Genomic DNA, 27,634 nt, shown 5'->3' with positions numbered 1-27,634 from the left:
TGATTTGCTGGGAACATATAGGGTATTTTTAGAGGCTGTTTGGAGAGAAAGTGAGGAAGAGAACAGAGACCCGGCTGGCGGCAGCAGCTAGAGAAGAAAGCCAGGATGTCTAGTGAGGAGATAAGGAGATAAGTGTGCTGTGGTGAGTGCAATGCAACCCTCTCCTCTATCTCCACTAAAAATCTCGTGTAAAATATGCATTACTCACCAGTGCTTTGGGAGTTGAAAATGTTTTTGCTGAGTCTGCTCTCAACATGAGTATGACGAAGGTACAATGTGTCCAATTATATGCAGTTTAACATTTTACTACCTTGTTACTGGGTATCCTCTTTCTCCAGGGGCAATCTATACTTCCTCTTTTCCTTATGATACTGAAGACTTTGGTTGGATCAGTACAACAATCAATCCCTTTCCAGGTGTGCCAGGGGAGTCTTCCGATGTGTGACTAATTTGAAGGAGTGTAGCCAACTGCTTTGAAGCAAGAAAAAAAAATGTATTTGCTTTTCCTCCTCATTTGATTGTGCATCTGATATGTCTGATACAACCCAGACACTGTTCTAGGAGCTGGATATATAGCATTGAACAAAACCATATCCCTGCTTTCAAATAGCTTAAATCCCTTACCCTTTAATGCCCTACCCAGAAACATCTACCCAACAACAGCTAGTTAGAGATAGAACAACTGCTAGGTATGATGTTTTACCTATGTTACACTTGAACACTCCTAGCGCCTAGGAGTTGATACGTGCTACAAAATTATCATTTTAATAGATGCATATTAATAGTGTAAAAATGATAGTTCTTAGTGTTGGAGGGTATGGTAAAATGGGTACTCTCATACTTTTGTTGGGTGAATACTTTGGGTCAAACATTGTAGACAGCAATTTGGAAATATTTTTCAATAATTAAAAGATATTGATACCATATGGCGTAATAATTTCACTTCTAGTGATCCATTTTATCTGAGAATCTGAAGAGCTATCTAATGTCTACCTACTTAATGTGAGAAAAAATTATACAAAACTTAAGCATCAATAAACAGAAATGGTTATAAGTTGTAATTCATTTATATTATAGAGATATATACAGCCATAAACAACATGTTTAAACATATTATTGTGATAATCAACCAAATATGATACCAGCTCTGAAAATACTGGCTAGATTAATAAACCGATATTTTGTGCAGTTGTCATTTAAGATAGTTATTGGAATAATATTTCCTTCCTGTTTGAAGTATTGAGCACATGGGGAAGGGTGAATATTCTTCACCAAGAAGAATGTCATGGTAATTATTTCTGTTTTTAAAGAAGATTTGGTTAGAGATAGTTTTACTAAACTATCAGTAACATTTAAATAGAATAAAGGAAAATCGAAACGAAAGAGCTAACGTTAAGTTAAGGCATAGTACTTGGAAAAGTTATAACTGTATTGTCCTCTATTAAAAATGTGGAATATTCCCCAATGTTACATCTTTTATGAGACCTTTTTCTGCAGTAGAAATCTATAGAAGAATACATTATCTTCATATGAACCAAACTGTATTTCCTCTCTTTTCTGATAATTTTTACAAAAAGCATCTATGGATGCTTTTGTTATAGATTTATTTACCTGGCAATTCAGGTATATAAAGTTTATGAAGCAACAACTTTAGGAAGTGCCCTTATTTTACCTTAAGATGTTTGTTATAAAATTCTCTATCATACAGTATATGTGTTCTCACTTCTATAGGATAATCTCTGCAGCTTTACAGTGATACCAAACAGCTTTTGAATTTATCAGTTCAGCTACTAAGGTAAATCAGTTGAACAAAACCCATACAATTTTAGATAGGAGTTTAATCTTTAGATTGCAGATGTGAAACTAGTCCTCATATATATTTTGGGATCACTGTCAACAAAAGTAAAGATAGTTTCATTCATTTAAGAAATAATTCTTTTAAGTAAAACATTATTTTAAAATATGTGAATTAATTTATAAGATATCACCATGGTATAACTTCAGAGCATATTTATGAAAATGTTATAAGAAAATATTGCATTTAAAATATGAAAATAGTATCAGTCTTGCCTGAAAAATATGCATCAAAATATAAGATAGGATTCTACCAACTTATGATTCTATGTGGAACACTGGAGAAGTAAATGAGCATGACTCTTGACCTTTGAGAAATTTATATATAGTATAAAACAATAAAAACTAAAGTGAATATTTAGTTGATATGTCAGATGCATTTAGTATTTTTAACTAAAATACGCATCCTAATTGTATTTTTAATTTTTGTGTGTTAAGTGGTGTTGTCAAATAGATAATGAGAATCATTTTAATGAGTAAAAAAAGAAAACCACAGATTATTCTTGTGATCAGGAGAAAAAAAAAAGAGAGAAAGATTAATATAATAGTAATTACCTGAGCAGATGGATTCCTAATCCTAGAAATAAACATGCTAATTAAGCTACACTACAGAATGACAAGATATTAAGGTCCTCTGAACCTGGAGACATTCTTATTCTAATTTACTAGTGTAACTTAATTCTCATTATATTAAAAAGTGCTTAATCAACCAAATCTTTTTTTTTTTTTTTTTTTTTTTTTGCGGTATGCGGGCCTCTCACTGTTGTGGCCTCCCCCGCTGCGGAGCACAGGCTCCGGACGCGCAGGCCCAGCGGCCATGGCTCACGGGCCCAGCCGCTCCGCGGCACATGGGATCCTCCCAGACCGGGGCACGAACCCGTATCCCCTGCATCGGCAGGCGGACTCTCAACCACTGCGCCACCAGGGAGGCCCAACCAAATCTTTTTTAATTATCAAATTTACTTAGGCAGTTTTAATGTTTCTGTAAATTTCTTCCAAGTGTGAGCTAATATGGGGCAGTCTTTTTCATCAGTGTATTTGTGGTTTGTTCGATACTTGCATTTTTCACAGAGCAAGATTCAGTTTTTTGTATCACTAACAAGACACTCTTTGCGCTTGTCGATGGGTTTCTAATCAGGGAATGAAATATCATAATGCTGACCATTTCCTAGCTATCCTATCCTGCCTTCCTTTAAAGATGAAAAAAATCGTTACTGGTAATTGAAATTTACAGTCCCTTGGCTGATTTAAATGAATTACAGATTTTGATACTTCTATAACCAAACATTTTGAAGGAAATTAACAGGAAGAATGGGAATAATGGATGGAAAACAAAAGTCTGTGTGAATAAGTAAATGTGAGACAGAAGCAAGGGAGACAGCACCATTATTTTCATACTTACATGTGCATGAGAAGCTTAAATTATCTAATCAGTAACTGATCAACACAAAGTAGTTTTTGGAAGGTTACCTGGAATACATACAATTAGCATAATGTTTCTTAGTGGTTGAATGCATGTCTTTATGGAGAAATAGACTTTTAGGATAAAAAGATTCATTTTGGAAAAAATTCTAGAGATAGTTTCTAACCGTTTCCCAAAATATTTCTGTGGGAACGTGTGTGTGTAGGGTGGGAGGGGAAGGGAGAGTTGCACTTTCCTGTTGTTTTTCCTATACTTATATTTTAGTTGTAACCATGCTGTGCATTTCTTTTATATCTGGAGATATTTTAACTATATTTAAAAGTGGGAAATATTTAAGACAGTTATATAAATTTAACTCACCTCAGTTTTAACATCGTTCAACAGACATTTATTGAATAACCATGATATAAAAAACATAGGACTGGCAGTACAGAGCTATACAACCTTAAAAAATATATCACTCCAACCACTTAGACCTTGCTAGTTAAAGTGTGGTCCGTGGACCAGCAGCACAGGCATTTCCCAGGAACTGTTAGAAATACATCATTTCAGGCTCCACTCCAGCCCTTCTAAACCAAAATCCACATTGTAACAAAATCCCCAGGTGATTCGAGTGCACATTAAATTTTAAGAAATACTATGTTAAAACACCATAATATAAGGAAAGACATAGATACTAATATTTTTTAAAAGGCAATAATTTCATAAGACATGCTCTAACAAATACTCTGGGACAATAATAAAATCTAATTCTGGTTACAGGGGTTTGCAGTAGTTTTGAATCTGCCCTTTTCTATGTTATAGTTTCTACACGATACATCCATTTTCTAAAGTGTGTCTCTGGTCAAATATGTTTTGAGAAACGGCGCATGAGGTATACTACTGCTCAGAGATGACACGTTCACAATAGTATGTTAAAGATTCTAAGAAGTCCTAAATAAATAAGTCTGTTTTACTAAAATACTTAGACATATAACTTTTACTTTACATGGCACTACCAACATTGTTTAGAACTAGGGTTCTATGGAACACACTTTGGGATACACTGTATTTTATGACTTTGCTCATGAATTCTTTACTAGGATCCTTCTACTCTCCATTAATTCCTCTTGTTTCTCTTTATAGTTAAAAAGTATCCAGAATAAATTCAACCTTGAATATAGGTATGAACAAAAAATACAATTTAGCTTGGATACAATGTATGTATAACATAGACAGAATCAGCTCTTCTGTTAAATATCATCCAGATCTGGATAGATAAGATTATCTTTGGACAAAGAGTATGCTAAAGTCTGGCCTCCACATATCATTGAAATTAAGCCAAATCCTGCAAATAATGAAAGGGAAGTTTTGGTTAACTACTAATAATGAATAATTCATTGGTGAGATTATGAATAAGAACAATCGTCATGACTAAAATAACGTTCCTGAAACTGACATAGCATTTGAAATAGAGGAGTTTATAGATTCAGCTAAAAGAGAGTAGGTATATATTCTGTGCTGGTAAATTATTGAAATTCAAAACTTCCTTCGGGAGTAGGTGCATGGTTCTCTCAAATTAATAGTAAGGAGCTCTTAAAACTCAGAAATTCAAAGGCAAGGAGTCAAAGCACATGCCAAGGAATTTACAATTTTCAATTCTTTTAGCTCCTGAGACCTGCCATTTGTTTGTGTTGTTGCTATTTTAAATTATTCTTTATAAGGTATTTTCCCCCTCTAATTATAAAAGGAAAACATGCTTACTAATGTGGAAAATATTTTTGAGTATCAAAAAGATTTTGAAAACAAGAATTCCACCTACCTGAGCTATTTGGTTTTATAAAAATGCCTTTAGCTCTGATTTCATTGGCCCAATGATTCTTGTTTGCTTTAAAATATTAGTCAGGACTTACAGGGTTTCCATAAATCTGTCGCTCCTTGCATGGTAGTAACTGCATAACTCCCATGAAAGATAAAAGTCCCTGAGGTAAGAGCCCTTAGTGAATCAGGCCTGACAGGACCACTTCCTCACACAAAGACGCACATCCAATGTGAGACCACAAGATAGAATTTCCAAGATGTTTAGCCACTATTCTCTTATTTTTAAATTGTTAACTCAAAAAAAAAAATCAAAGGCGGCTACCTCAGATATCATTTGGCAACTGTCCTCTGAGGAATCCAAACTTGATTATTGAAACTGAAATTGTTACCCAACTATTTTAGCAAATTCTATTAGCTATTTCATTATGCCAAAGTTGACTCGCCTTGTCATCAGGGTTGCATTTGATATGTGACTTAGTTGGCTAGGCCTCAATAAATTTTGTGGTATTGTAAATAAAACTCAAAAGAGAGAAGTTCTTGTTTTTCATAGAGAAAAGATGATTTCCACTTGGGCTCATAAAGCATTTCGTTAGTATCATTTTTCTGATTTATTAAAAATCAACATCTTGGGAAGGCTTATGCAAAATAAAACATCTACTTTCACAAGTGTTTTCTGTAGGCACTAAACAATATTGGAGAATTATGAATATGCAAGGTAAGTGGAGAATTAAACTCGAGTGAAGGGTGCTAGTAAGTAATATAAATAATACTGGTACTAAAAACAGATAACTCGACTTTAGGAAAAGAATGTGGTAAAGTGCTGCATTTCCATTACTAAGCATGACAATAATTAGATAAAAACTACTGCCAAGTTTACTGAAAAGAGGAAATCTAAAAATATTTTGTGGTCAGTGTCTGGCTTAATCTAAAGAAAAAGCTTTAGAAAAGCCTACTTTCACTTGGTTAATTTTCTTACTACATATGTGATTGATGAATTCAGTTGTTCAACTGGTGGACAGAAAAGAATTAATGAGATAAAATAGTTTCCCTTCTTCTTGTACTACTATAAAGACAGTAATACTATTCATGTAGAAAGAGAACCAAAAGAATATGTCACAAATATATATCCAGTGTTTTATTCTCTATAATTTTAGAATGATAAAACCCTTGAGTAGTCTTCTGGCCCAATTATCTGACCCACATAAAAATATTTTTATGCCCCCAGTTTATATATAAATATATATTTATATTAAATAAGTATCATATATACATATTTATGTATAACACATGGATCTCATATATATATATATATATATATATATACCTAAAGCAGCCCACCAATGTGATGTCAAAGGGAATTCCAACATAACTGCAATAGAAAAAAAAGCCTTGTTCGTTTTCGAAACATATATTATTGTTTTACTCATGAAGAAATACTTATGTTTGGTCAAATCATATCTCCATAACAAAGAGAAATCTTACCCATATTCATGAAATCAAGTAGATCCAAAGTTGTACCTAAGTCATTGTCTGGAAAGGTCATTTGTTAAGTCAGGTATTTGAAACTACTCTCCTAGGAATGAGGTCATGAATTGTCAGGTTCTCAGATCAGCTCACAAAGTCGACTTGAAGTAATATGCAGCAGGAATAATCCTAACACCGCCCTGAATCCTCGGTACCTGGCTCTCTTTGGAGCTCTCAGCGACTTCACTCTGATATCAGATCTATTGAGCAATATTTGTTAAGCGTTTTCTATGTGCCAGGTGTTAGACGATCAACTTGTAACTTTTCTGGACCCAGAAAACCTACTGCCTATCTTGACCTTGAAGACTGAGCCACAGTAGGCTCCCAAATCTTTTTGCAAATATCCCATGGCTGTCTCCCAGGAATACTTAAGCCCCAAAGTAAAACAGAGAATTTGAGATGGGGTTAAGTGGTTCTCCAAGCTACTAAAAGTGTTTGCGTCTGAGGAAGTTGATGCTAGGAGATTGATACACCAGTATTTTCTAATAGCATTGATATTGAGACGTGGCAATTCATTTGAAAACTGTGTGTTCTTAAGTTGGAGACTGATTATACCCATCAATAGATCAAGGCACTGAAAATATGAGTGATATTTAAGTAGTTAATAAATAATAACTTTGAATTATAACTTGTGCTTGATTACCACCTATAGTTTGACTAGTATTTTTTTTTAATAATGGAATTCAGTAAGAGAGAAAAAGTGACAATAGAAGGGTAAATTTTGAATAAATGGATAAAGGAATGGATGAAACTACCTGTTAGTCAGTAATTATTACAGGCTAGACACCGTGTCAGACACTTTCTCACTCTCACTGAAACTTCACTAGGTATGCCTCAGTTTGTAGAGGAGGTAACTAATGGGAGGGATGCTGTGCCTTGCCTTAGACTACACAACTGATAAAGAAAGTAGGACTGCAATTTGAATCCATCTTATTCTGACTCCAAAGATCGCAAGTAGAAACAAAAATGCTTTAGTCTTAGAACCTGATATTCTTGTTAAAATAGTTGTTGGGAAGTGTGCAAGCCTGTAAATACACGTTTCCTCAGGTCCCAGTTCCCAGTCTTTGGCCAATTTCTGCCTCAAGAAAGGATTTGGAGGGAAAGTATTCTAACAGAGGCAAACCCTGTACAACTGATGATGAGTTGAATGAGAAAGGAGAATAGTAAACTGCTACATTTCAGTACACTTTTGAATTGGAAGATGTAGCTAATTAAAACCTCTCTGAGGAAATGGTAGAAGAACTTGGTGGGGGAGAAGGAGTGAGGGGAGTAGGTGAAGAACTTTCATCTTTCGTTTTTATTACTTAGCCATCAGAGGACACTATGCATACAACAAAGTTCTACTCTTATGAATCGATTTAGGTACAACATCCAGATTGAGTACACGCATACAACAAACTTCTACTCTTATGAATTGATTTAGATATAACATCCAGATTGAATACATTTTGTTTCCTTTCTTTTATTTTGCTTACCAGTTGAAGTGATGGCAACATGAAAAATAGTTACTGAAATACCATAATCCCAAACCCATTCTTCTACCACCAGAACAAAAAGCAATCTGCAAAAACAAAGTAGGTGACCTCTGATGAGACTAAAAGAAGTTCAATAAAAGGAAGAATAGAATTATTTGGGATTAGAGCAACTAATAATTCTGAATACAATTAATAACAGAACCACAACAACCTATTCTGCAAAAATATTTTCATAAGAAATTTTTAATGTTCCATCTCTTAACATTCCTCATATTTGAATAAGAACTTTTTAAATATTCCATCTCTGAATAATTGTTGAACTTACAGAAAAATAACAGTACATAATTTCTGTTTTATATTCTTTATACTTAGCATTTTAGAAGGTAAAATACAATAAAGAAAAGTTACAATGTAATCAATGCATGCCGATCTGTAACTAGATTGCAAATCTCATTTGAAGATATATTAAAAACTAATGAAAAATTCAGCTCTGGGTTTTCAGAAAAAAATGTTAAGAGTTTATTGAACAATAACGTTTCTTTGGTACCAGTTATTGCCTAAATTGGAAATGAGTTCCTTTGTGTCTTTGTAACAAAGTGGTATGTTCAGATAGTCATCTGGAAAACATAACGGATAACCACGGATGAAAGAATGTCTCATAAATGACTCATGTGAATGGAGGTACCCTTCTAAATCCACCAGTTGTTTCAGAGTGCCGTCCCTGAACATGTATAAAGAGTTAGTTATTTACAGGTCAGTGCCACAGATCTCTAAGAGCCTTGAACATGTGAAGAGTCATGTACTTTGATATGGATCTTTAAGACTATGGTGGTTCCAAAGATGAGATCCATCAAACTTTAAAATGACAAATATATGTGATATACCACCAAGGTCCCTTTATAATGATATCACTTTCCATAAAAATTACCTTTCTTTCCTTTTAAAACACAGCAAATGATTGGTATGTTCATATAATTTAGGAATTGATCAATCTAGGCAGGCAAACTCCATATTTTTTCAAGCAAAAAGTAAAATAGTCACATTATGTTTTATTGTGCATAAGTAATTTATGAATGGCATGCCAGCAATTGCCTAGTGGGTGAGCAAGACATGAAGCAAGTAAGCATGTGTCAGGTGCCAGCCATTTACAAGACCTCACACTTATTCCTCTTCAATTCTATTTAACTCAACTCAACAGGTTTCAAAAGTTGAATGGAGAACTCATACTAGCTCCTTTTCTACCGTATGGAAATACAATTTCAGTATGTCTGCCCTCTAAAATCAAGGCTGTGGAAGGAACTATACGGCGGTATCATATCGACACCAGCTCTTCCCTTCACATTTCCACTCCTGCTTCCACCAGTGGTTTACAGAGCTTCCATGTTATTATAGGGAAATAGAGATGCCTCTTTTACCAGTATTTACAGATTTTATAGGTTAACTTGCAGCTGCTTAGAGATAGCGAACAAGTCTTGAACAAGCTGTATTTGCATATATTGACAGAGAAGCATTATGCTTTGTCTATGATATGAGAGACAGCATGATTTAAAGGACGTAGTACAAAATTTGAAGTCAGGACACCAGTGTTCTAGTCTCACCTTACAGCTTAAGAGTGATATGACCTTGAGCAGGATTTTAACCTTTGGGTTAGTCTGATTCTTCCTCTATACATTGGGAAATGGAGTACTATCTCATCTACCTCAAAAAATTGTCAAGAGGATTTTATTTTAAGATGAAAGCAGTTTTTAATCTATTCTCTGTGATGCACGGGAAAGATATTAGTAGTCAAATGTCTTCACTGGACTCATACTTCCCAGTGTCCTTGCTAAGCCTGATTTCCTGGGTAACAAAATTGTTGAAACAGACAAGAGCCCTGACCCTCAATACATGCCCAAGGCTTTGAGATTACTCTTACATTTTATCTCCAAGATTAAACAAGTCTGGATTCCCAAAGTAATAACTTTGAAGAGTTATGGCACTTATCTCTTCCAGCCCAAAACTAAAGATCTAATAGGCTAAGGGTTTATTGATATCTTTGTACAAATTTTAGTTGTTTTGAGAGAGGAAAGAACCACATAAACTGCGCCAGGCATGCTGAGGATCTTCACTAATCTCTGCTATGTCAAAACACAGCTTTCTCCAATAAGCCTGTGTCATTGTCCTATCTTTCATTGACTGACTCAAAGGCAAGAGTTAAATAATAACAGTTGGATTTTAAATCTGTCCCCCTACCCCAAACACACACACAGCCCATGCTTAACTCTTTCCTGTGACTATTTCTTTATCATTTGTGAATAGGCTTGAGAGAAAAAAGTTAATTCAATCTTCAATAGGGAAATGCATGAAGAGGAATTTAAGATAGAATGTTAGAACTCTTGTATCTCATTAGAATGAAAGTTTCTTGTCCTAACATACTCTTCGTCTATCCCAAATTGAATCAATAATGGCACAAAACAAGGTTACCCATTTGAGGAGGCTGTCCTGAAGCTTTTAATTTAAATTCAGTAGGTTTAGCTGACCAAGTTTCCTATACAAGGCACATTTGGCTTCAGGCAATTTTTGTATATTTGTATATTTGTTCCAAAAAATGATGCCCAGTGGTTTTCTAAAGAATTGCACGGTTTGAAGAATCCACAATTTATTTTTAAAAAGGTGGGAAGAAATTTAACAGAATGTTAAGAATAATTATTTCTTCAACAAAAATGGTAAATTTAAAAGAGATTAATTTTTTCCTAGTATATTCTTTCTTATCATTTTTCCTTTGCAACAAGTTTTATACTATTTTGGGGAAGGAAAAAAAAAACAAACTAAGCAGAAATATACAAAGCAGAAAATGAAAGTCCTCTGTCATTCCAGCTGGGAGATAACAGTTTGTTGCATAATTCTCCAGATTTCTTACCACTGACATGATGTATTTTACTCTACTCTACAAAAATGAATAATTATACTATACGAACTGTCTTGTCTTCATTTTCCATTTCATATCTCACAACTATCTTTCTACATCAGTATATTAAGCCATTCTTCCTCCTTTCCTTTGAAAAATATTTAATGCACCAAAAATTTACCCATAATATCACCAAATAAAAATTCATATAGTAAAACTATCCACTTATTTCATCCTATTCCATCTTTTAGGAATAGTCACTTAAAAATTTTTGATGGCATGTTTCCACATTTTTGGAGTCAGATATAGGATACAGATGGCTGAGAAGAAGGCCTGATATTTTTAAAATTTTTATAAAACAAAAACTATTTTGATTTTTGGAGGCATTTAGTTCACTAACTTAACTAACAAAGATGAAAAACTAAAACCAATTACCTTTATAATTTGTGTTGAGCCATGAGGGATTTGTTCTGAAATCAGATGGTGCCAGGACATCCAACTCATACACCCTGAAGATGTTACAAATGAACATAGTTTACTCTGGAGGAGGCAGTTCATAACTTTGCACGTCAAGGTTTTGCACGTCGAGTCTTCCCACACAAGGGTAAGTCATCAGCTTTAATCACTTTGTGGCACATTTGAAAACTGGCCGACCTGAATGGCAGCCAAATAACCTTTTTATCCACATTGTCTTCTTTGTCCAATTTAGTCTACTTTGTTCTCCAAGTGGACTTCATTGTATCTGAGGTCTCAGCTGTAGTCTTGGAGGGACCTTCTATCAAATGTGGAAGAAAAAAACTAACACTGTGATGAGGGCATAGACTGGGAAGCAACAGGACCCGGGTTCTAATCCTGACAGTGCTGTTAACTATGAACTTGGGCAGGTTGCTTAACCTCTCTGGGCTTCAGTTTCTTATCTATAACTTGAAGCAATTGATCTCTGAGATCCCTTCCTTTTCTAAAATCTGAGTCTACACAGACATAGAAAACAAATTTATAGGTACCAAAGGGGAAAGTGTGGGGGAGGGATAAATTAGGAGCTTGGGATTAGCAGATACACACACTATATATAAAATAAACAACAAGGACCTACTACTGTATAGCACAGGGAACTATATTCAATATCTTGTCATAACCTATATTGGAAAAGTATTTGAAAAAAAAAATATCTGAATCACTTTGCTGTACACAAGAAGCTAACACAACATTGTGAATCAACTTTATATACTTCAATTAAAAAAAACGATTTAAGAATGGAGGAAAATGAAAATTAAATCTGAATCTGTAAACTGCATATCTCCTACTTTGCCTGAGTTTGTAGTTGCATGCAGCTGGTCAGTCAGCTGCCTCCTGGAGCTTTAAGGCCTGATTACTTCAAATTCCTCACCTCTGATTCCCATTAACTACAAACCCTTGAAATCCCATGTTCAGAGAACCCTGAATATTCTCAGCCCCTCCCTGCTCCGGGTACTGTCTTCGCCATCTCCAGTCCCAGGCAATAGCTGAAACTGTGGGTGAAAACCAGACTCCTCCTCAGTGGGTTTGCCTGCAAGCAAGCTTCATAACATTATTCCCATTGCGAAAGTCAGTATCATCATTTCTGGGCCCTAACTTGCACATTGAAATTGAAAGGCCCCAATTCCTTGCTTACACAATAAAATTCAATTGTATAAACAATCGACTTCTAGGAAACTTTTTGAAGCTATACATAATGTATTGCAAGGAAATCAACATATTGGCAAGCTAAATTTGTAAAGATAAAATTCAACCATAGCAAGACAAGAAAAATTACCTGTAAACATGCCTCACACTTACATAAAAATATCTTTAAAAATACACATATTACTTTGTCCTCATGATAACCCTCTTTTGGATTATTACCTCCATTTGACAAATGAAGATAACTGAAGTAAGAGAAGCTCTCTGGCTTAGTCATGATAATCCAGGAAATTAGTAAGAACCTGGGCCGGAATGCAGATCTCTTGACTCGCAGTCCAAAGCTATTTCCAATATATATCAGAAAATATTTAAATTGGATGTAGATTATCTCTAAATTCCCTTCTGGTTCGAACGTCCTCTGATTCAACATCAGCCCAGAGAGTAATAGCTTCACTTTCTTTCTATGATCATCCTCCAGAGGTAAGAGGAACAATCCTGCCTGGTTCTATTCACTCCATTTCATGATTGTTACTTTTACCATTTTCAAAGGTGACACATTTGCTTATTTTACTTTAAAAAAATTAAGAAAATATACCATTAAAAAAGTTTGCATCATTTATTCTATAAAGACATGTTGAGTATTCAGTATGAACTCCTTTCATATTGGATCTGAACTTTTGAATTGCTTGAAGGCTATGTGATACTTACTTGAGCATCACCCAGTACATGCCCAGAGCCACGTAATACACAGTGTAGAAGAGGATGACACATATGAGAAGGTTCTGCAAAACAACCTGAAAAGAACACAGGGGTGAGCTCCAAGAGCCTGGGCTTTTTCACATGGTTGTTGGTAATGAGTCTGACAAACAAAAGACGATGAATGACTGCTAGATAGCGTTGGCTAGGCTTGTTTTGCTTGGAGACCCACGTGGTAGGAAGGACTTCAAAGTACACAATGAAAGTGTTGCTGATGGGAGAGGCTGGCATAGTACATATTTGTAGCAAGGATTAATGCAGTACATAAATCCACACCACCTGCTCTCCATCTACCACAACAAAGTTCCTAAGTGCCAATATTTATATTTTTACTTGACCAAATGATTCTAAATCTCAGCTGCCATGATAGTAAAAATATGAGAACGGCTAAGAAATTTTGAAAAGTATAAACATAAAATTACACAGCAACAGTTAAACTCCTGTGCAAGAATTTACAGAGTAATTGGCTAAAACACAATAGATGGTCCTGAAATGTATCTTACCACATATGAGACTTAAGAAGGAGACCTCGCAGATGAATGGGGAATGGAGGAATTATTCAACAAATAGTGTTGTGAAAATTGTTTAACTTCTAGATAGAAAATCCCATTAGATTCCAGTCTTGCATGAGACAGCAAAATAAACCTCAAAAGAATTTAAGGCTTAAATGCCAAGAAGCAGAACAGGAGAAAATATCTGCAACATATATCACAGGCAAAGGACTGATATCTATTCAATACAATATATAAACACATACGAATATAAAAAAGACAAACCAATGAAAAAAGTGACAAAGTATATAAATAGGCAGTTCATGTGAATAAACATTTTAAAAGCCAATGAGCAATTGAAAATGTGCTGGACCTCACTATTAATCTTTTAAAATACAGTCTTGTGAATATAATATGTTAGCATTTCACATCAGAATTTTTCCGTTTATTCTTTTTCCTTTTGAATCTTTTAAAAAGTCATCTTGTTTAGTCAACACTTTATGATTATTCATTTTCTCTGAATAACCAATTTACCAACTTTACCAAGTCTTTTAATTGGCCGGGGTACAGAAGGAGCCCTCCACTAAAGGCCAGAAGAGAAGAAAGTTAGCACAGAGTACACCACAACCAACTGGCTGAATGGACTAAATTTACAGATTTACCAAGGACTCACTTCTTCCAACTATCTAAAAATGGGTTGTCTCTTAGGCCTAAGAGGGTCATAAGAAACCCAGACTCCAGGGTTCTGAGACCTTCAGAATCCCACTCCCACTCTCCCCATCCCCACGTCATTCTTAGCCCCTCCTACCCTTTGCCTGTAGACTCCCCTTTGCTCAGCAAGTCCCTTCTCTCTCTGCCCATCATTCTCATCCTCCCTTTGCTCTTTAGTATTTCCCACTCCTTGTCCCTATTCCTTCCTCCCTCATGATCCTTAGTCTCCTCTTATCCTCATTCTTTCCTTTTAAAATTTATTTTACTATTATTTTTCTTGAAATATATTTGACATTTAACCGTGTGTACATTTAAGGTGTATACGTGTTGATTTGATACACTTTTATACTGTAATGTTATTGCCATTGTAGTGATAATTAGCCCTCTATCATGTTAGATAATTATCAGTTCTGTGTGTGTTGCTGGAATAATTAATATCTGGTCTCTTCAAGTATGACAATTATAATACAATCTGATTTTATATTCACTATCCTGCACATTAGATCTCTAGGACTTATTTACTATTAGCTGTAAATGTGTACCCTTAAACAATACCCCATTTATTTTTTAAGACCTGTATAGCCTTGTGGATTCATGATAGCTGACACAACGCTTTTTAAGGGAAGATGTAAAAGAATGAGTGTAAAGGAGACCTTCTTCCCACAGCTCTCTTTCATTAGAGGATAAAAAATCTTTCCTAGAAGTCCCCATCAGATGTTCCATGATGTCTCAGTGACCTCCACTTCATCATGTGCTCACTTCCTGAACTACCACAGGCAAAGAGAAAAGCAGTTTACCATGATAGGCTTCGAACATGGGAACTTTGCTCTCAGAGATAGGCACCTACTGCCTTAATACAATAAAAATTAGTTTTTTTAGCAAAGAAGAAAGAAGAGAGGGGTCTGCTGTGGGGTGGGCAACTAACAGTGTCCTTCAGGCAGAGGAATCAAAATGGAAATAACAAAAAGCCCTCACCTGTAGAGAAGATGATTTAGAGGTCAAGAGAAAATATGAAAGCTTTACCTGAGTTGAAAGTCCAGATACTGTGCCCATATTTAAGTTGGATGAATTCCTGCCCAATTATTGAGATGAGAATCTGCTGAAGGAATATGGTATTATGACAGGGAGCAACCTTGGGGCTTTTGCAGCCTTATAATTTTCTGGAGGGTCACACGTCTTTGGTTTGCTTTACTCTTTATTCTGTACATTAATATCAATTTGTTTTTCTTTTAATTTGGGCATTAATAGCCTCTAGTTGAAATATTTCTAGATGATTGCTTACTGCATTTCCATGCAAAATAAGATAAATAATACATAATCTCTATACTAATATATGGTCAAACAAACATGAAACTATTCTTATTTCTATGTTAATACTGAAATTTAAATAACATTTTAATTTTTAAATATACTCACTTGCTATAGAATTTTGCTTTCATAATCCAAGCAGAGGATTGTGCTACATACTTTGAAAACCCACAAATAATAAGTATGTGTAAGATATTTGGAACTATTTTTTTAATGAAATCATAATTTGTGGGAGAACGTATTTATTGACAAATTCAACATATAGATATACCTACTTTTCCCAACAAATTTATAAAACACTACATATAAATAGAATGATATGATAATGCATTTAAAAATTGTTTTGAAAGGAATATTTTGTAAAACAAGGCACTCTTTTTGTAAATAATTATTTTTTCTGCCTGAATAATAAATCTAGATTTTCAAATCATAATTTTCCTATAAGCAAATTCAATTGCCTCTGGTTACTTCTGCCTATAATCTGTACTCTGCACAGCCTACAAAAGTAACTTTCTAAAAGGCAATCAGACCATAACATTCCCCTGCTGCCTATCCTTCGATGGCTTCACCCTGTCATCAGGATTCATTCATCCATTTTTTCATTTGACAAATAGTCCCTGGACTGGGTGGCAATGTAAGATGAATTGGATGTGGTCCTAGGCATACATACCCAGTGTAGCAGTGTTTTTCAAATGTATAAATATCAGACTCACCTTGAGGGCCTGTCAAAACAGATTTCTGGGCCCTAGCCCCAGAGTTTCTGAGTCGGTAGTTCTGGGGTGAGCTCCAGGAATCTGCATTTCTAACAACTTCCCAGGGGATGCTAGCACTGCTGCTTCTAGGATGAAGCTTTGAGGACCACTGATCTAGAGGCAAGAATGGTGAACAGCTAAAACACTGAGAGAAAAGTTGGGGGGTGAGGAGTGTACAGAGTACTGTGGAAACCCCAGGGAGAGACTAGTATGTGTGGAGGCGGGGTGGCAAGGAATACTTCTCCAGGAGAAAGTGTTCAGCAGTAACGTTCATTGAGGGCTTGCTATGTACCTGGCACCATCTATGCATTCTCACGTAATCCTAATAAAAATTCTGAAAGGCAAGTCTATTCATTTAGTTCAAGTCTATTATTATTTTTTTTTTTTTAGAGAGAAGAATCATGAGGCTCAGAGGGGTCTAGTTACTTTTTCAAAGTTTGTCAGTAAATTGCAGAGCTGGGATCTCAAAGCCTGCTCTCTAACGCTTCACAATTATGCTGGGATGAGGGTGAGGGGTTTTGCTTGAGGCAGAAGTAACTGCAAAGAGGTGGTGGTGGGGAGGGTAGGGAGAGAGTTTAAAGAGTTGGGGTCAGATCATGAAGGGAATTTTATGCTGTGATGAGGAATTTCCAATGTCTCTGAAGGCCAAGGGGAGACTGTGAAAGATTTAAGAAGGAGCAGTATAGACTGGAGAGGAGCCATTAAGCACTGAAAGAAATGATAACTTTGTGACATGATAGAGGTGTTAGCTAATGCTCCGGTGGTAATCATATTGCAGTATATATCAAATCAACTTGTTGTGCCCCTTAAACTAACACAGTGTTGTATGCCAATTATATCTCGATTAAAAATGCAAAACATAAAATAAAGTAAATGGGTTTGTAATACTCTAAGCCAGGGGGTGGATATGGAGAAGAAGACAAATGTGCGCGCTAGTGAGGAAACAGAGTTAACAAGTTGTGGAGGTTAAGGGAGAGGGGCAGTGGATCTAGCCCCATTCTGTCCAACAGATTTCTATAAATAAATCATACGTATTCCATCAATAAATAGATATTTACAATGCAAGCCACATGTATGTCATTTAAATGTTTCTATTAGCCACTTTCATAAAAGTAATAAAAAAGGATGGAACTAATCTTAATAACATTTTATTTAACCCAATATATCCAACATATAATTTCAACATATTTTAAATATTAAAAGTTATTATTGAGATATTTATTTGTTCACAGTACATCTTAGAATCCCGGAGTGGATTTTACTTACAACACATCTCAACTTGAACTAGTCACTTTTCAAGTGCTCCATAGCGATGTGTAGCCAGTCGGAACTGTATTAGACAATGTGGCTCTAACCACTGCCTTTCCTTCCAGCCTTATCCCCTCAACCCTGCCCCAAACACTTGAGAGTCTAACTACACTTACTATTTATTGTGGGATTATTATGGGCCAAGCACTGTACCCATATTTTCTCATTTTATCCACCCCTCCCCCTACCCCACCATTATGGATTTGGGTAACTATCATCTGTATTTCACAGATTTAGAAACTGAGGCAAAGAGAGGTTAAATTTATCCCAGCTCATGTAGCCTGTATGTGTCAGGGCTCCAGTCCAGATTTGCTGGATATCAGAACTCTCTTCACCCTGGGCTGTCCTGCCTTCCACATGGTAGGCTTGAAATAAAAGCATGTTGAATAATCAATTCTAGTTCAACACTTTCTTTTTAAAATTATGGAAACTGAGACTTGGATAGGTTGAGTGAATGGCCCAAGGTCATACCATTATTTAGTGCCAGAGGTGGGTTAGGGAAAAAATGGTATTGAATTACCAAAGGAAAGGCACTTAATAGTGCTGCCCAAATGACTGAACACATAACTTCATTCTGATACAAATATTATTAGTGCACTTTAGGAAAATCCAATATATAAGAACCAGAATTTGTAGCAGTCTCAATATATAGCTAGTGCCAAAATTTTTATTTATTCTTTTAAAATATATATTTGGATCCTGAATCAAACTATTAAAAATATATTTATGTGACTTTTGGCTAGTTGAAGTTGACTGGATATTTGATAATGTTAAAGAATTCTTGTTAAGATTTTAAGGTGTTATCATGGTATTGTGATTATTTTTTTGTTTTTTGGGGTTTCTTTGCGGTATGCGGGTCTCTCACTGTTGTGGCCTCTCTCGTTGTGGAGCACAGGCTCCGGACGCGCAGGCTCAGCGGCCATGGCTCACGGGCCCAGCCGCTCCGTGGCATGTGGGATCTTCCCGGACCGGGGCACGAACCCATGTCCCCTGCATCGGCAGGCGGACTCTCAACCACTGCGCCACCAGGGAAGCCCTGTGATTGTTTTTTGAGTCCTTATTTTTAGAGGTATATACAGAAATACTTGCAGATGAAATAATATGATTTCCGAGTTAGCCTCAAAGTAAAAGATGGGAGAATAGGTGGGGATGTAGATGTAACGAGATTGAATTTGGTTGATAATTGTGAAGCTAGGTGATGGATAAATGGAATTCATTCTATTTTTACATTTGCATTAATAGACTTATTTTTTAATAATAATTTTGTAAAAAGTTCTCAATAAATTTATTTAACCAGTGAACATCTATACAGACTTTTTTTTTTTTTTTTTTTTTTTTTGCGGTACGCGGGCCTCTCACTGTTGTGGCCTCTCCCGTTGCGGAGCACAGGCTCCGGACGTGCAGGCTCAGCGGCCATGGCTCACGGGCCCAGCCGCTCCGCGGCATGTGGGATCTTCCCGGACCGGGGCACAAACCCGTGTCCCCTGCATTGGCAGGCGGACTCTCAACCACTGCGCCACCAGGGAGGCCCTATACAGACTCTTAAAATATGATTTTATTAATAAAAAATTTGAGGAACATCCCTGTTCCCTAGGGGATGGTGTAAGAGGTCACCCTTGTTTAATATCTATATGTGCCAGGAGCCGAGCTAGCGGCTTTGCAAACCTCGTTTCCTTTAATCCTCACAACAACAATGCGCAATAGGAAGTCTTATCCATAATTTATGGTAAGAAAGAAAATGCTGGCACTTTGCCTTGTGTGCCCCTCTGGGGTCAAGGACACCACGGTTTCAGGGGGTTTATGAGTATGTACTCTGGACCATTGAGACGTGGGGAAGAGGGTCACTGGGCAGTTCCACAGACTCAGCAAAGTCCCAGGGACTGGAGGGCATGTCGTTCTGTTGGATTCTCCAAGGCAATGAGGAGGCATTTAGCTAAACGTTGTATCTTCCTTTCGGTTGCATTCCTGCTACAGCAAACCTAATTCTTCAGTTTCACACACACACACACACACACACACACACACACACATTTCTCAATATTGTCTTGTACCTTTGTGAAGGTCACTCTTAGGTACTGCTGTTTGCTTTGTGTTCACCTCCTCTTTGGCACTCTAGCCATACTTAAGTATTGATACTTTCTGTTCCTAGGGAAGTCCAATGATACCCCCTTGTCTAAAATTAACTCCTCCTCTCTTTGGAAAGTTAACTCCCACTCATCTTGTCAATTCCTCCAAAAAGCTTTCCCTGGCTTATTCTTCTCTGTTGGGTGCTCTCTAACACTCTTTTGTCCCTAACATAGCCCTCATTAGTGTGAATATGGGTAGCAATTGATTGTAACTGGAGACTTATCAGAGGAAAGTTGTATTCATTTGAGGTTTCAGAATCCTGCCAGACCAGGACCAGTGTCTTTGTAAGGACTAGACTGGGACCAGGCAGAGTATGAGTATGTGCAGGTGGCTCCCTGAGGACTTTAGTGGAGCCTGAGTGCTCTAACTGCATAACTCACTCAACTGTCTCGCCAGATCCTATACTGCTTTGACTGGGAATAATTCAAAACAGAAAACCTACTCATTCCATCCTTCCGATTGATAGCCACCTTTCACTCTTCTCTTCATTTGTCTCTTAAATTTCTCTTATTGTTCATTTGATAACACTCTGATGGGATGTCTTCCACATGCTGTTTTATGGAATTTCTTCAAGGAATTGCTAAAAGATATGATACCTAATTGCTCTACGATACCCCATTTCATCTAGGAGGGATTGGGAGGGAAGGGATGTGTCCATTATGCTCATTAATGTATTTTTAGTGTTTGCCATGGTTCCTGGCACATAGTAGGTACTCAAGGAAATGAACTGAATGACTCATTACTGTCTTAGGGTTAATAGAAGCATGGCTGACTTTCAGTCTGCACACGAGTTGTTTAAGGAGTATCCATTATTATTAATCAGAGCCCAGACCGCAAAGAACACCGCCTCGTATAACAGCAATCTTTGAGTACAACGAGATAGTAATCAATCAGCAGATAATTATCAAGTGTTGATATTGTGCCCAAAGCTGTTTCAGACATTCTGGCATTACAAAGGAAGTGAGGCAGACAAAATTATCATACAGTAAACAATTAGAACAAGCAAATATATCCAACATTTATATGACCATTTAAAGTATACTTGTACTGTACAGATTAGCTCACCCTTCAAAATAAACACGAGGTAGGATTATAATCTTATAGATAAAGAGAGGTTCAGAGAAATTAAGGATATTCACAAAGCTGGTCACTGGTAGAGTTGCGGTTTTTTTTTTTTTTTTGCAGTACGCAGGCCTCTCACTGCTGTGGCCTCTCCCGCTGCGGAGCACAGGCTCCGGACGCGCAGGCTCAGCAGCCATGGCTCATGAGCCCAGCCACTCTGTGGCATGTGGGATCTTCCTGGACCGGGGCACGAACCCATGTCCCCTGCATCGGCAGGCGGACTCCCAACCACTGTACCACCAGGGAAGCCCAAGAGTTGCGATTTTATACCAAGTTTATTAACTCTGAGGCAGAAATTAAACTTTAAACTTTATGGTTATGATTATAAGGGGAAAACTACCTCACAGAAGAGAGATAACCTAGGTTTCATAAAGATATAGACTGTAAGAATCATAATGGTCCACATTCTTCATATTTAATATCAGCCTACCTGTCCTTTAAGTGGTCCTCAAATTTTATTGTTCTTGAGAAATACAAAGTGTTTGCACGTGAAAAGTACAAATTCCTCATACTCCATACCTTATATATTTGGATTCTGTAGATAGTGGATAGGACCCAGGTGTTTGCATTTTAACAAATCTCTCAGATGATCCCAATGCAAAGATCTACTGAGGACGTAGGAACGAGTCCAGGTGATAAATAGAAACCTAGCTTTCTCCTGTAGTTTCCTCCTGAGGCAGGATTTCTTAATGGGAATTGGATGGACAGCTAAGAAAACTGGGTTCCTGAGGTAAATGGACAAGATGGACAAGAGACAAATTTCCAATGGAAATAAAAGAATTAAATCTTTTACTTCACTAATAATAAAGAAACGCACACTAAAACAATGAGACGATACTGAGCTTTTATATTTTTCTAAAGTATTTTAATTTTTCCTCACATAGATTTTACACATTTTCTATTAAGTTATTCTCAAATGAATTCTCTTTTTGCTACTAATGTAAACTGAAGTTTATCTTCTGTTACATCACCTAATCAGCTACTGTTTGTGTATAAAAAGGCTTATGATGTTTGTTTTTAGTTTAATATTCTGTTACTTTTACTGACTTTCTAAAAATTATATTAGTGTTTTCAGTCTTGTATTTTTCCAAATATACTGCAATATCATCTGTAAATAGAGATAGTTTCACTTCTATTCCAATTCTCGTGGCTCTATTGTTTGAGTCTGATTGCATTGACTAGTGCCTCTACTACACTTTTATTTATTATTATTTATTTACTGATATAAAATTTTAATGAAATCAAAAAATAGTAATTACAGGACTATAGTCCTAATTAATACAGGTGAAAAAATTCTTAACAAAATATATAGCAAATTAAATCCAGAAAAAAGTAAAAATAAAATATGCATCACTGAATTTTGTTAGAGGAAAAAATGGCTGAGTGCACACTAGGGAAACAATCAGCTCTCACTCCCACAGTCTGTTTTCCTCCCTGCAGCCAGAGAGAGCCTGTAAAGACCTGAGTTGGGCCCCCTCCCTCCTCAGTAATAAACTTTCTATGGCTCCCACCACCTTCAGAAGGCCCAGTTCCTCAGGTGCCATTCCACAGCTGATGCCCGCCCGCCCACCTGCTCTGTGGTCCCAAGAGACACAGTTAGACTTGCGGTTATCCAAGCATAGGCACATGCTAGTTCTTGTGCCTGGAAACCCTTCCTTACCTCATCCTACTGTACGGTTCCAGAAATTAGAAGCGCTCCACACAATCCCTGGTCTCGATTAAGGAGGACCAAGGGCCAAGAATGACTCACCTCTCAGTACCCCAAACTCTAGGGCAGAGAGAGCGGAAGGCGAAAAGTCCTAGGACGACAGCATCCTCTACATCCGGGCCCGGAGGCTAGTAGGACGAGGGTCCCAGTGGCTGGCAGCCCGAAGCTCACCCACTCACCAGCTTCCCGCTCACGGTAGCCCGCCCACCCTGTGCACTGGGCGGGACCGGGGCGGGGTCTTCAAGCTTAGTGGACTCCCCATTCGTTTGGCCCTGGTCGGGGCGTGACCTCGGCTGACCTGCGCTCCGAGCGTCTGTTTACCGCGTGTAAAAGGTACGCAAGGCCCAGGGCACCGCCTTCAGGCCGCTGGAGGAAGGAGGGTCGGAACGGAGCCGAGAGAGCACGCAGCCAGGCGGGAGTCGCGGCTCCTACAAAGGCGCAGAGGTTGGTCCTGTTCTCTTCCTCCTCCTTCCTTGCTGGAAGCCTACGAGCCGCCTGGGAAGCAGCCCCACCCAGGGCTCGGGTGTCCACCAAAGCGGTGCACTGATTCCCCGCCCCCGCCATACACACACACACCAGCCACCTCTAATATATTTTTATTTATTTATTTAGTTTTTGCGGTACGCGGGCCTCTCACTGTTGTGGCCTCTCCCGTTGCGGAGCACAGGCTCCGGACGCGCAGGCTCAGCGGCCATGGCTCACGGGCCCAGCTGCTCCGCGGCATGTGGGATCCTCCTGGACCGGGGCACGAACCCTTGTCCCCTGCATCGGCAGGCAGACTCTCAACCACTGCGCCACCACGGAAGCCCCACCTCTAATGTATTTTTAAATAGTAGTGGAGTTAGTGGGTATCCATGCCTTGTTTTTGGCCTTAATGTGAATGCCTCTAGTCTTCGCTAGTAAGTAACATACTGACTTTAGGACTACATTTTGTGTGTGTGTGTGTGTGTGTGTGTAGTTATAATCATATATTAACACTAAAGAAATTGTTCAGCTCCTATTCAACATTTTATTCAATGTTCTGATAATCAGGAATGGTTGTTAATTTTTGTCAAAGGCCACTTTAACATCTGTGAAGATGATCATATGATTTTCCTCTTAGATTTTTGGAATAATATCACCTGGTCATGCTATTTAATTTTTATGATGAATTCTTGGATTCTATTTGCTCATATGTTATTTAGATTTTTACTTCCATACTCATAAGTGAGATTGATCTATAGTTTATTTTTTGTGCTATCTTTATAAGGTTTATCTTGTGGCTTTTCTTCTTTTCCTATACTCAGAAATAATTTAAGTAAGTTGAGAGTATACCATCTTTGCAGATTTAGGAGGATTCCCTTGTGAAAACTGGGCCTAGTCCTTTTATAATAACCTTCCCCATTTATTCTATGAAAACTGGAAGATGTTATGTGATTCTGCAAAGCAGAATGTTCCAACCAACTAACAGCTTTACAGAGCAAATGTCTTATGTATTCTTCAGGGTCTCACTCATATATCATATTCACACTCCACCCTTCACTCAAGGACAGAATCAATCCCTCCTTAATTATTTATTTATTTTTTAAAATTTATTTATTATTTTTGACTGCGTTGGGTCTTCATTCCTGCATTGGGTCTTTGTTGCTGCGCGCGGGCTTTCTCCAGTTGCGGTGAGCAGGGGCTGCTCTTTGTTGTGGTGCGCGGGCTTCTCACTGCGGTGGCTTCTCTTATTGGGGAGCATGGGCTCTAGGTGCGCGGGCTTCAGTAGTTGAAGCACACGGGCTCAGTAGTTGTGGCTTGTGGGCTCTAGAGTGCAGGCTCAGTAGCTGTAGCGCACGGGCTTAGTTGCTCCGCAGTATGTGGGATCTTCCCGGACCAGGGATCAAACCCGTGCCCCTGCATTGGCAGGCGGGTTCTTAACCACGGTGCCATCAGGGAAGCCCCCTCCTTATTTCTTTTACATTCATAGCATTATGCATATGTCTTACAGACTTGATTACGTGTTGTAGCATACTTATTTATGGAGGTGACCATGTCTCTAGACTCTCAAAGACAGAGACACCAATTTAATCGTGTTTGATCCTTCAGCCACAAAATATTGCTTAGCCCTTGGTAAGTGTTCAAGAAATATATTTTGAATAATAATGAATGAAGAAAAGGAAAAAAGAAAAACAATGAAAGCCCACTTCAGTGGGAAGCAGTAGACTCTAGGATCAAATACACCTGGGTTCTTTTCCAGTTTCTCACTGGCACGTATGTAACATTGGCCAGTTACTCTGTTTTGTTCTACTCATCTGTAAAATATAGGTAAAATCTCATAGGGGTTTTGTATTCAGAACACAAGTAAGATTCCTAGCATTAAGTACTATATGTGCTCAACAGGTAATAACTTGTCCCCATGTGAAAGCCTGCTGCTTGGTTCTTTGGAAAATTCCTAGAGAAATCATGAGATTTCTCTCTTGCCTGTAGTATCAAAGTACGGTATCCAGCCTACTGATGGTAGTTCACTCTGAAAATGTCTGTAGGGATGAAATTCTCCAATTGAGGTCAACAACCATAAAGAAATGCAGGCATGTGTTGTGCCTCTGAGATTTTTTACGTGCAACATTTGTTTTAGAACTGTAGTTTTATATTAGCTGAATATAGTTTTGAAATGTGTCTTCCACTGGAGTCCTGAAAAACAATGTGTTGTATCCTGAACAACAACTTAGCAGTTCTCATACCTGGGCTTTCTTCCCAGTTCCTGTGCTATTTCCCCAGACAGCAAATTAATTAAATGGCCTTTGGCCATAACTCTTTCCCTTGAGTCAGCTTTTCTCTCATTTAAAGATAGAGATAGGAGGGATTTAATTAGCCCAATGCTTGGCACATTGCATGCACTCCATAAATGTCTGCTGAGATTTGGAATTCTCTTTAGATGAAGGTCACTTTTGCTATTACTATTAATTTATGAGCATATCAGTAATTCCTGTGCTGATAATATTGACAGTGAACAAGGACTTAAGAAAAGTTAACTCATAATTTACAGGAATCTATCATGAGAATTCGGATTTTCAACAACTCTCCCATTTTGAACGTATTCACTATTGGTTTAATGTTCTAAGGCCGTGATTCTACGTATAAAGCTTTGGGATTCTAAAAGAGTGAAGAACTGCAGCAATTACCTGGATATTTCCACTGGAAAGAGAGAGAGAGAGAGAGAGAGAGAGAGAGAGAGAGTGTGTGTGTGTGTGTGTGTGTAAGCCCAGACTAAATATAGAGTCTTCATTCTTTATGTAAGCTACTTAAGGGAAAGGATATTGTCTTAATTTTTATCTCTACAGCAAAGTTATTATGGCTAGTTCAAATCCAAAACTATGCATAAATTATGAACAGTTTAAAATCCTCTTAAAATAAGTTTTTAAAAAATACTTTGCCTAAAATATTGTTTTTACTGATGTAGAAAAATTTTCTTAGCTGTTGCCACACTTAACATTTCTTACTGATGATCTATGTTATGATGATGGCAGTAAGCAGAAAAAGCTTAAGGAAATACACACAGCACTGATATTTTACTAAAATGAATGTAGCACTAATTCATAATCATAATTCAATTCTTAAGTAAAAATCAGACTTTCCAGAGTGTCATTCCCTTAAGGCTGAATGTTTATAGGCCCAAAGCCTATGTGAATTTACACAGCTGTTTTGAGGCTTTGCATATTTCCTTGTTTTAGGTGCTTTGATTTTTTTTTAAAGGGGCATTTTTATACTGAAATAAAACACAACTATTAACACCAGCCTCAAGGGAAAAAGAAAATTACAAACCTACAGCTTAAAATGTTCTAATATTTTGCCTTTAAAATCTTGTATCCTTTAGAAGTTGGAAAAGTAAAAGCCAACCCCTGCCAAAAAAAGACTGAGGACAAACTGTCATGATTTCAGAAAATGATAGCAGAAGTGCAGGTGTTAATACTAGAAAGTTTGCCTGTGAGTAAAATGGTACCTCCGAGACAGCCCCTATTTAAATGTTTTTGAATTTTTTCTTGGGCATCGGTGCCTCTATATTGCCACCATTACCACACAATGCGAGCAGTACTGCAGAATGTTTTCTGCATGGTACCCAGCCAAAAGTGAAACAAGTTGCCTACAGACAGAGAGGCCATTTATAGAACATATTTGCTCATACCAGCGCTAGGCAGTAACTCAAAGGCAATGCAAAGAAGTCATTTCTCTTTACCTTGCTGGGTGCCACTCTGACCTGGAGATCCATGTACACATTCTATGTCAAAGAGGTGGTGAAAGCCACACTCCTTACATCGACGACATCTGGAAGAAGAGACAGTTGTCACGGTGAGCTTTGCAATTACTCCTGAAGACTGTGAGACTCAGTAGTTCAGGATGATTGGATTACACAAAAAATGAGACAGAAGCCATCTGTGAGCCACGCATAAGCTGCTGAGTGCCGAAATGAACATCTTTATTAGGCGACTGAGTTCTCATACCATTAGTAGTTTGGTCAAGTTTGAAAGGGGAGTCGACTGTTTTTAGACAGTGCTGCAAATACGTAGGGACTTGAAATTCTCCCTGGCCGTGAGAGTAATTACTGTCTCATAGTTAGAGACTTGGCTTTTCACTTAGGAAGTCCTGAGGTTGATTCCAGAGGCGGCTGCTGCCATCCATGTTAAAGCATGACCTGTCCTCTCTGTTTCATTTGCAAAGATCAGAGACTGATGGAGAAAGAAATCATTACTCCCTTTCACATCATGAC

General features: G+C 37.5%; 1 protein-coding gene across 1 annotated transcript; it reads right to left on the bottom strand.

The window, feature by feature from the left end:
* Positions 1-4,509: 4,509 nt before the first annotated feature.
* Positions 4,510-27,136, bottom strand: TMEM244 (transmembrane protein 244; the record flags this gene model as incomplete). Its single annotated transcript, XM_082633772.1, is given in 7 exon segments — positions 4,510-4,604; positions 6,402-6,446; positions 8,077-8,167; positions 8,170-8,204; positions 11,399-11,472; positions 13,331-13,416; positions 27,104-27,136. Coding segments are annotated over 7 exon segments (459 nt in total).
* Between the last annotated feature and the right edge of the window lie 498 nt (positions 27,137-27,634).

This window comes from Mesoplodon mirus, assembly GCF_964341445.2.
Source record: "Mesoplodon mirus genome assembly, chromosome: 10".
In the NCBI taxonomy this organism is placed as follows: domain Eukaryota; kingdom Metazoa; phylum Chordata; class Mammalia; order Artiodactyla; family Ziphiidae; genus Mesoplodon; species Mesoplodon mirus.
The sequence above is the reverse complement of the archived record's forward strand: the minus strand, read 5'-3'. Positions and strand labels throughout refer to the sequence as shown.